This window comes from Chiloscyllium plagiosum, chromosome 24 (genome assembly GCF_004010195.1).
Source record: "Chiloscyllium plagiosum isolate BGI_BamShark_2017 chromosome 24, ASM401019v2, whole genome shotgun sequence".
NCBI lineage: Eukaryota > Metazoa > Chordata > Chondrichthyes > Orectolobiformes > Hemiscylliidae > Chiloscyllium > Chiloscyllium plagiosum.
In genome coordinates this window covers 2,161,414-2,172,753 of record NC_057733.1, presented here as the reverse complement: position 1 = coordinate 2,172,753, position 11,340 = coordinate 2,161,414, and the positions used below count along the sequence as shown (strand labels likewise).

General features: G+C 44.2%; 1 protein-coding gene across 6 annotated transcripts in view; it reads left to right on the top strand.

The window, feature by feature from the left end:
• The window catches only part of recql5 (RecQ helicase-like 5), a 132,005-nt gene that overhangs the window by 21,176 nt on the left and 99,489 nt on the right, over nucleotides 1-11,340 (top strand). For 5 of the 6 annotated variants that reach the window (XM_043714283.1, XM_043714284.1, XM_043714282.1 and 2 more), the window contains exons 2-3: nucleotides 7,171-7,292; nucleotides 10,469-10,987. In XM_043714283.1, coding sequence (XP_043570218.1) covers nucleotides 7,171-7,292; nucleotides 10,469-10,987 — 641 coding nt within the window. Of the gene's footprint in view, nucleotides 1-5,907; nucleotides 5,929-7,170; nucleotides 7,293-10,468; nucleotides 10,988-11,340 lie in introns of those variants that run through there. The other variant, XM_043714286.1, reaches the window with a different exon arrangement.

The following is an 11,340-nucleotide window of genomic DNA, read 5'->3' as shown; positions in this document are numbered from 1 at the left end:
GGTAGGTTTAGGACAGATGTTAGGGGTAGGTTCTTTACTCAGCGTGTCGTGAGTTCATGGAATGCCCTGCCCGTGGCGGTGGTGGACTCTCCCTCATTATGGGCATTTAAGCGGGCATTGGATAGGCATATGGAGGATAGTGGGCTAGTGTAGGTTAGGTGGGCTTGGATCGGCGCAACATCGAGGGCCGAAGGGCCTGTACTGCGCTGTATTCTTCTATGTTCTATGTTCGAAGCGCTTCGCAGGAGGCTCCCAAGCACTGATGATGTCGCCTAGCCAGGGGACGAAACGTTTGCAACAAAAACTTCCAGCTCGACGAACAGAACCACAACAACGAGCACCCGAGCTACAAATCTTCGCACAAACTTTGAACAAATTATTCCTTTCTAGATGTTATCTAGAATCCTTTCCAAAATTTTGCACACAACAGAAGGCTCACTGGTCTATAATTAACAGGGTTGCCTCTACTCCCCTTGAACAAGGGGAAATTTGTTATCTTCCAGTCTTCTGGCACTATTCCTGTAGACAATGATGACATAAAAATCAAAGCGAAGGGCTATGTAATCTCCTCCCAAGCTTCCCAGACAATCCTAGGATAAATCCCATCCAGCCCAGGGTGCTTAGCTATTTTTACACTTTCCAGAATTACGAACACCACCTCCTCGTGAACCTCATTCCCATCTAGTCTAGGAGCCTGTATCTCAGTATTCTCCTCGACAACATTGTCTTTTTCCAGTGTGAATACTGACGAAAAATATTCACTTAGCGACTCTCCTATCTCTTCGGATTCCATGCATAACTTCCCCACTTGACTGCCCTAATCTTACCCATGTCATTCTTTTATTCTTGATATACTTATAGAAAGCTATAGGGTTTTCCTTGATTCTACCTGCCAAACATTTCTTATGTCCCCTCCTGGCTCCTCTTAGTTCTCTCTTTAGGTCCTTCCTGGCGAACTTGTAATTCTCAAACACCCTAACTGAGCCTTCCCATCTCATCCTAACATACGCCTCCTCCTTCCTCTTGACAAAAGATTCAACTTCTTTAGTGAACCACAGTTCCCTCACTCGACCACTTCCTCCCTGTCTGACAGGTACATACTTATCAAGGAAATGCAGTAGCTGTTCCTTGAATAAACTCCACATTTCAGTAGAGTCCATCCTCTGCAGTTTCCTTTCCCATCCTATGCATCCTAAATTTTGCTTCATTGTATCATAATTGCCTTTCCTCCATCAATAACTCTTGCCCTGTGGTATAAACCTGTCCCTTTCCATCACTAAAGTTAATGTAACTGAATTGTGGTCATGATCACCAAAGTGCTCACCTACCTCCAGATCTAACACCTGGCCTGGTTCATTACCCAGTACCAAATCTAATGTGGCCTCGCCCCTTGTTGGCCTGTCTACATACTGTGTCAGGAAACCCTCCTGCACACATTGGACAAAAACTGACCCATCTAAAGTACTCGAACTATGGTGTTTCCAATCAATATTTGGAAAGTTAAAGTCCTCCGCCACAGCTACCCTGTTACTTTCACTGTTATCCTGAATCACCTTTTCAATCCTTTCTTCCACATCTGTGGCACTATTTGGAGGCCTATGGAAAACTCCCAACAGGAAAGGAGGGTGACTTCCCCTTTCCTGTTTCTAACCTCAGCCCCTACGACCTTAGTAGATGAGTCCTCATCAAACGTCCTTTCTGTGACTAATGCTATACATCCCCCTTTTTTACCACCTTCCCTGATCTTAACATCTAATTCCTAGAACCTGTAACAGCCATTCCAGTCCCTGCTCTATCCACGTCTCTGAAATGGCCACAACATCGAAGTCCCAGGTACGAACCCATGCTGCAAGTTCACCCACCTTATTCCGATGCTCCTGGCATTGAAGGAGACACACTTCAAAACACCTTCCTGCTTGCCGGTGAACTCTTGCAACCTTGAAACCCTATTTCTGACCTCACTGCTCTCAACCTATGTACAGAATGGAAACAGAATAGAGATGTACAGCACAGTCCAACCCGTCCATGCCAACCAGATATCCCAACCCAATCTAGTCCAATCTGCCAGCACTCTGCCCATATCCCTCCAGGTCCTTCCTATCTAAATGCCTTTTAAATGTTGCAATTGTACTGGCCTCTACCACTTCCTCTGGCAGCTCATTCCATACGCATACCACCCTCTCCGTGAAAATGTTGCCCCATAAGTCTCTTTTATATCTTTCCCCTCTTACCGTAAACCTATACCCTCTAGTTCTGGACTCCCTCACCTCAGGGAAAAGACTTTGCCTATTTGTTCTATCCATGCCCTTCATGATTTTATAAACCTCTATAAGGCCACCTCTCAGCTTCCGGCACTCCAGGGAAAACAGCCCCAACCTGTTCAGTCTCTCCCTATAGCTCAAATCCTTGTAAATGTTTTCTGATCTCTTTCAAGTTTCACAACATCGTTCCAATAGGAAGGAGACCAGAATTGCACACAATATTCTGTCACTATCCTGTCTACCTGCGACTCCACTTTCTAGGAGCTATGAACCTGCACTCCAAGGTCTCTTTGTTCAGCAACATTCCCTAGGACCTTACCATTAAGTGTATAAGTCCTGCTAAGATTTGCTTTCCCAAAATACAGCACCTCACATGTAGCTGAATTAAACTCCATCTACCACTTCTCAGCCCATTGGCCCATCTGATCAAGATCCTGTTGTAATCTGAGGTAACCTTCTTTGTTGTCCACTACACCTCCAATTTTGGTGTCATCTGCAAACTGACTAACTATACCTCTCATATAAATGATGAAAAGTAGTGGACCCAGCACCAATCCTTGTGGCACTCTACTGGTCACAGGCTTCCAGTCTGAAAAACAACCCTCCACCACCACCCTCTGTCTTCTACATTTGAGCCAGTTGTGTATCTAAATGGCTAGTTCTCCCTGTATTCCGTGAGATCTAACCATGGGGAACCTTGTTGAAGGCCTTACTGAAATCCATACAGATCATGTCCATTACTCTGCCCGCATCAATCCTCTTTGTTACTTCAAAAAATTCAATCAAGTGTGTGAGACGTGATTTCCCACGGACAAAGCCATGTTGACTATCCCTAATCAGACCTTGCCTTTCCAAATACATGTACATCCTGTCCCTCAGGATTCCCTCCAACAACTTGCCCACCACCGACGTCAGGCTCACTGCTCTATAGTTCCCTGACTTTCCTTACCACCTTTCTTAAACAGTGGCACCACGTTAGCCAGCCTTCAGTCTTCCGGCACTTCACCTGTGACTATCTATGATATAAATATTTCAGTAAGAGGCCCCAACAATCCGTTCTCTAGCTTCCCACAGGGTTCTCAGGTGCATCTGATCAGCTCCTGGGGATTTATCTACTCTTATGTGTTTCAAGACATCCAACACTTCCTCCTCTGTAATATGGATATTTTTCAAGATGTCACCATGTATTACCCTACATTCTATATCTTCCAAGTTCTTTTCCACAGTAAATACTGATGCAAAATACTCATTTAGTATCTCCCCCATCTCCTGTGGCTCCACACAAAGGCCGCCTTGCTGATCTTTGAGGGGCCCTATTCTCACCATAGTTACCCTTTTGACCTTAATGTATTTGTAAACACCCTTTGGATTCTCTTTAACTCTATTTGCCAAAGCTATCTTATATCCCCTTTTTGCCCTCCTGATTTCCCTCTTTAAGTATAATCCTACTGTCTTTATACTCTTCTAAGGATTCACTCGATCTATCCTGTCTATACCTGACAGATGCTTCCTTCTTTTTCTTAACTAAACCCTCAATTTCTTCAGTCATCCAGCATTCCCTATACCTACCAGCCTTTCCTTTCACCCTAACAGTGACTCTCTGGACTCAAGTAATCTCATTTCTGAAGGCTTCCCATTTTTCAGCCATCCCTTTACCTGCGAATCTCTGCCCCCAGTCAGCTTTTGAAAGTTCTTTGCCTAATACTGTCAAAATTGGCCTTTCTCCAATTTAGAACTTCAACATTTAGATCTGGTCTATCCTTTTCCATCATTATTTTAAAACAAATACAATAATGGTCATTGGCCCCAAAGTGCTCCCCCACTGACACCTCAGTCACCTGCCCTGCCTCATTTCCCAAGAGTAGGTCAAGTTTTGCACCTTCCCTAGTAGGTGCATCCACATACTAAATCAGAAAGTTTTTTTGTACCCAATTAACAAATTCCTCTCCATCTAATCCCTTACCACTGTGGCAGTCCCAGTCTATGTTTGGAAAGTTAAAATCTCCCGCCATAACCACCCTATTATTCTTACAGACAACTGAGATCTCCTCTGTAATACAATCCCAATAAGGTGATCATCCCTTTCTTATTTCTTAGTTCCACCCAAATAACTTTCCTGGGTGTGTTTCCAGGAATATCCTCCCTCAGGACAGCTGTAATGCTATTCCTTATCAAAAATGCCACTCCCCCTCCTCTCTTGCCTCCCTTTCTATTCTTCCTGTAGCATTTGTATCCTGGAACATTAAGCTGTAAGTCCTGTCCGTCTCTGAGCCATGCTTCTATAATTGCTATGATATCCCAGTCCCATGTTCCTAACCATGCCCTGAGTTCATCTGCCTTCCCTGTTAGGCCTCTTGCATTGAAATAAATGCAGTTTAATTTATTAGTCCTACCTTGTTTTCTGCTTTGTTCCTGCCTGTCCTGAGTGTTTGACTCGCTTCTGTTCTCAACTGTACCAGTCTCAGATTTATCTCTTTCCTCACTAGATCTCCCTGGGTCCCAACCCCCACCTTACTCGTTTAAATCCCCCCAAGCAGCTCGAGCAAATCTCCCTGCCACTATCTTAGTCTCCTTCCAATTTAGGTGCAATCCGTCCTCCTTGTACAGGTCACTTCTACCCTAGAAGAGATTCCAATGATCCACCACCTCATTTTCTACTTGAGATCCCTGCAGCTTTCAGGGCTTAATATTGAGTTCTGAGCTGGAAATGTGTTGCTGGAAACGCGCAGCAGGTCAGGCAGCATCCAGGGAACAGGAGAAATGACGTTTCGGGCATAAGCCCTTCTTCAGGAATATTGAGTTCAATAACTTTAGAACCTGAACACCTTGTTTTATGTATTTTACATACCCCCTGCACCCCAGGTCTTGAAATGTCATGTGTTCCTTTGAGCACAGCCAAACCCGCAAGTCCCCATTATTTCCTATCTTTTCTTTCCTGGCCTATTTCCTCAATTACTTTTTGTGCCTGATTCTTTTTCTCTCTCTCTCTCTGGGCTCCCACTCCATCTATCTGCTCATTATGTCCCAATGCTCCTGTCATCAACATAAATACCACTTTTTCTTAGCTGTTGTCAGCTCTGAAGAAAAGTCACTGGACCTGAAACATTAATGTTGTTTTCTGTCCACAGGTGCTGCCAGACCTGTTGAGTTTCTGCAGCAATTTGTGTTTGTGTGTGGCTGTTCACCCAAAGATGGGAATTTGGTTCAGGTGTGCCGTGGTGTCAACATTCTAGACAACCTCACGCCACATATCTGGGGGTCTCCATGTTCCTCTGAAGCTTTACCTAGTGCCTGTGAGGGGCCTGTGAGGGGCCCTGTTTCTGTGTGTCACCATCAAGAAGACCAAGTAAGGACTTGACAATGGAGAGCCAGGATCCTGATACGAAGGGACAGAACATTCGGTTGTCTTTTTCATATTGCTGAAGATCATTGTTGTAACCTGAAGAAGAGAAGCAAACTAGCACACGATCATATCAACACTCTTCTGTGTGGTGCTACAGGTCTCTGTAAAGCAGCACATCTATAGAAACATCACTGCCTGAGCAAAGTTGAGATCCATATGCCAGAGGAAGTTTTAGATTTGTATGACTCTTTTCATGCCTCAAAGAACTTCACAGCTCGAAGGGCATTTTTGAAATATGAATTTTGAAACTCTTGTAAGAAGAAGGTTAGTCAATTTGCACATAGCAAGCTCCTACAAACAACATGATAGTAATGATCAGATAATCAATTGTTGTGATGTTGTTTGTGGGATAAATATTGACTAAGGCACTGGGGGGATCTAATCTGCACCTCTTAGAAGCTCAGCATACATAAGGTAGATATTGGTAAATGTCTGATTACCAATGATATACAGGGTTATTGGGATGAGGTGGAGAAAATAAATGGAAGCATTAAATCAGGCTTGAATATATGGAATGGCAGAGCAGTTTCATTAGGTTAAGTGGCTGTCCCCTGTTCTTATGTTCCTATGTACCTATGAAATTGTGCAGTCTCATGTTTAAAATCTACCCAAGTAGGCAAATTAGATTCAATATAACATATTAATTGAAAGACAGCACCCCAATGAAACACTCCCCCAGTGCAGGGCTGCAAATCTCTCTATAACAGGAGCTGTGCTCTCAGGGAGGTGTAGTGTCTGATGCATTTGAATCTGGATTGGAGGAGGAGGGAGGAGTGGAGTGACCTGGGGGAGAGAAATTTTGAGTGAGATTCCAACTCCTTTAACACCACCCATTTGTACAGTTAAAATCCGTTCCATTGTGACTTACTCATACTTTTATTACATCCAGGTTTTTCAGTGGTCTCCTTGAAGTAGGCAAGTTTGGAGGAGCCAGGCCAGTGGGAGTTGGAGGGTGTCAGGTCTGTGGTAGTCAGGGATGAGGGTCCTTTTAGGTGAGAGTGGTGGAGGTGATTGAGAGGGAGTTCCAGATCAAAGGGCCTGGTAAGCTGAGGTTAGAGCCATTAATGTTGGGGTGAAGGAATTCCGATGCTCCTGAGACTGAAATTGTTGAAATGCATAGTACTGGAGATTTCACAGAGAAATTAAGCTTCCAATCTTGGATCTCTCATAAACTTAAGGTCATTCCAAAACTCTGCTTCCCATAACTTAACTCTCTCCACAGTTAAGTATCCTCCTCACCCAATGTGTGCATTGTCTCCCTGTCTGACAGCACCTTAATATTAAAGCTGCTATCCTGTTATTTAAGTTTCTCCATGAAATTTGCAGCTTCTCGACTCGATGTTGGTGTTTGTATGATTATACTGTGAGCTAATTTAGGTTGCTTACCTCTGGTAAAGGTGTGAGATTAGTGAAAACTGAAATGCAGTAGGAGCAGGACCAATGAGAATTCTGGTCCTTTTAACAAAGGAGCTGGAAGCAGGATGAACTTCTCTCTTTTCTTTACAGGTGATAAGGATGTCTTTATCTGCATGCCAACAGGAGCAGGGAAATCTCTCTGTTACCAGTTACCGGCTGTACTTGCTGCGGGTGTTACCATTGTGATCTCGCCGCTGATTGCTCTTATTCAAGTGAGTTTAGTAGTGGATATTTTTACCTTGTTATGTGTGGCAGTAAACCAATCCAGGATCGGGGCAGTTCAGTCTGAACTAATCTAACAGAGTCTACCATACTGTAGTTTCAAAAGTGAGTTATATTGAACTTGCAATGTTAATTCTGGCCCAGACTTTTTCATGGGAATGTACTGTTGCAGCAATATAGACTGGAATTGCATGCTGGCACCAGGTGGCTTCCTGGTAACTGCCTGGGAACCTTCCAATGGGGAACTTCCAGAGAACAACCTGTCCTCTGGAACCCTCCAGAAAGGTCCCCTACTTAGAATTGGAGGGTTCTGACTGACTTAACTTAATAGTTACCCTGGAACATCTGGAGGATGAAACCCTCTAACTTTTGAGGACCTAGTAAACTGACTCCAACTCTTCACCCTCACAAACGTTTTCACTGGACCTGATACTTCCGTTTCCCTCCACCCTCGCCCCACTTGATCCTTAACACTATCCACCAGACTTGCTCTAACAGCAGCTATATAACATCACCCATACCCTCACCCACCCCATCCAAATCCCTGAGCCCCCATCCAGTTCCCTGGTACCATACCCACTTATCCACTTGATGCATAATATTAGTCTACCTCTTTAATTCCTTGGACATCCACATGCTGCTCATCTTGGACACATTATGCTCTGCTGCCTGGTGCTCCTCATGTTGTTTGCCCAATGATCTGCTGGTTGCTGACATTGCTGTTGCTGGTCATCCCCGATGCATAATACATTGCTGTCTAACACTCCTTGTGGTGCTCACCCCAAAAAGAGCAGTAGTGCTTCTGCTCTTCCCAACCTCCTCCATCTAACACCCCCTTTTTGCTGCTGTCCACAAGTTGACGCACACGCGTGCATGCACACATCCTCAGAGCCTTGGTCAGCATCATGGCACCATGACTCACTCACGTAGCAGATCCTCTTCCTAACCTCCCCACATTGACTCAGCAAGTCCTGAATTCTGATGCCACATCCCCTCATGTCTTGTAGAGCCTTGCCCTCCTTGCCTTCCAGGCCTCCGCTTGTGGCATAGATAAGTGCCATGCAGAACCAAAAATACAATGGCTCTGGTAAAGAATGACTCCCCTGCAGTTTCCTAGTCACTGCCTGATGAATTTCAGACAAATTGTGTCCCAGGAGAAAACCAAAGGGATACAGGGCGAAACAAAGAAAATTACAGCACAGGAACAGGCCCTTTGGCTCTCCAAGCCTGCACTGATCTACATTCTTTATCTAACCCTGTTGTCTATTTTCTAAAGGTCTGTTTCCCTTTATTCCCTGCCCATTCATGTATCTATCAAGATACATTTTAAATGATGCTTTAGTGGCTGCCTCTACTACCTCCACTGGCAATGTGTTCCAGGCACCTACCATCCTCTGAGTAAAGAACTTTCCATACATATGCTCTCTCAACTTTTTCCCTCTCACCTTGAACCTGTGACACCTAGCAATTGAGTACCCCACTCTGGGGGAAAAAGCTTTTGCTATCCACCCTGTCTATATCTCTTATGATTTGGAGATGCCGGTGCTGGACTGGGGTGTACAAAGTTAAAAATCACACAACACCAGGTTATAGTCCAATAGGTTTCATTGGAAGCACTAGCTTTTGGAGCGCCACTCCTTTATCACGACCTGATGAAGGAGTGGTGCTCCGAAAGCTAGTGCTTCCAATTAAACCTATTGGACCATAACCTGGTATTGTGTGATTTTTAACTTTATATCTCTCATGATTTTGTAGACCTCAATCAGGTGCCCCCATCAACTTCCGTCTTTCTAATGAAAATAATCCTAATCTACGCAACTTCTCTCTGTAGCTGGCGCCCTCCATACCAGGCAACATCCCAGTGAACCTCCTCTGCACCCTCTCCAAAGCATCCATATCCTTTTGGTCATGTGGCGACCAGCACTGTACACAGTATTCCAAGTGTGGCTGCACCAAAGTCTTATATAACTGTAACATGACCTGCCAACTCTTGAAGGAAAGCATTCCGTATGCTTGCTTGACCACTCTATTGACTTGTGTTGTCACCTTCAAGGAACAATGGACCTGAACACCCAGATCTCTCTGTACATCAATTTACCTCAGTACTTTACCATTTATTGTTTAGTTCGCTCTTGAATTGGATCTTCCAAAATGCATCACCTTGTATTTGTCTGGATTGAGCTCCATCTACCATTTCTCTGCCCAACTGTCCAATTTATCTACAGTCTGCTGTATTCTCCTTCCCCTTCACTATCTGCTCCTCCACCAATCTTGGTGTCATCTGTAAGCTTGCTAATCAGATCACCTATACCTTCCTCCAGATCATTTATGTATATCACAAGCAATAGTGGAACCAGCACGGATCCCTGTGGGACACCCCTGGCCGCAGACCTCCATTTTGAGAAACTCCCTTCCACTACTACTCTCTATTTCCCAGCCAGTTCTCCACCTAGCTAGATGGTACACCCTGGACCCCATGCGACTTCACCTTGCTCATCAGCTTACCATGGGGAACTTTATCAAACGTCTTGCTGAAGTGCTCAGCTTTGTCACTTCCTCAAAGAATTCTATTAAGTTGGTAAGATATGACTTACCAGTCTCACCGCTCTATAATTACCTGGATTATCCCTGTTACTCTTCTTAAACAAAGGACAACATTAGCAATTCTCCAGTCCTCTGGGACGTCTCCCATGTTAAAGGATACTTCAAAGATATCTATTAAGGCCCCAGCTATTTCCTCTCTCGCTTCCCTCAGTAATCTGGGATAGATCTCATCCGGTCCTGGGGACTTGTCCACGTTAATGTCTTTTAGAATACCCAACACTACTTCCCTCCTTATGCCGACTTGATCTAGAGTAATCAAACATCTATTCCTAACCTCAATATCCATCATGTCCCTCTCCTCAGTGAGTACCGATGCAAAGTGCTCATTAAAAATCTCAACCATTTTCTCTGACTTCACACAAAACATAAAATTATGGGATGGTCCTGTAAAATATAGGACTGTTGATCACTGTCTCATATAGTAGGTGTAGGATTACTGTTTAATTGCCCGGCTGAGTATGTAGTGCCCACTGTCTGCAGAAGTGGGGCGGAACTATCCTGCAAGGTGTAGAGTATTTAATCCTCCATTGTAACATAGATTTAATGTCTTTACTTTCCATAGGACCAGATTGAGCACATGAATGTACTGAAGATTAGAGCATGCTCCTTTAATTCCAAACTGTCCCTTGAGGAGCGAAAAATGGTCCTTTCTGACTTGAATTCTGCAAGACCCGACATCAAACTGCTCTACATCACCCCTGAGATGGCAGCTTCCAACACCATGCATTCCATCATTGACTCCCTGCTGGCCCGACATCTCCTTTCGTACCTGGTCATCGATGAGGCTCATTGTGTGTCACAGTGGGGGCATGACTTTCGACCCGATTACCTCAAACTGGGGTCTTTACGCAGTAAGGCTCCTGGTATTCCCTGCGTGGCTTTGACTGCTACAGCCCCTCAGAAGGTGCAAGATGACATTGTAGCTGCTCTTCAGCTGAACCAGCCCATTGCAGTCTTCAAGAGTCCTTGCTTCAGAGCTAATCTATTCTATGATATTGTCTTCAAAGACATTTTGAATGAACCCTACATCAATCTGAAGGCATTCTGTGAAAAGACTCTGGGACAGAAGGACTCAGCAGGGGTTTGTGGAGCTTTAATTGTTTTTTTTTAATCCTTTAAAACATTAATTGTTGCCTCTGGTGCAGTTCTACAGGAGCTGACTCCTTTGTTGCAGTGCAAACAACCTTCTTCATTTGTGAGATTAAGTGTGCAGTTGTGACAAGTGAAGAAATGAAAGATGTCTAGGGAATTTGTAAGTAGGAAGACAGAATCATTCCAGACTCAACAACATTGGGATTGGAGATTATTATCTGCACTTGTTGAATCCAGAAGGCTGTAAATAGCTAATTTATTTGTATTATTACTAATGCCCTATGTCTTGTCATTATCCCTTAGTAATTTAATCTCTCCAGCCCTCCAACCTGTTATGATTAT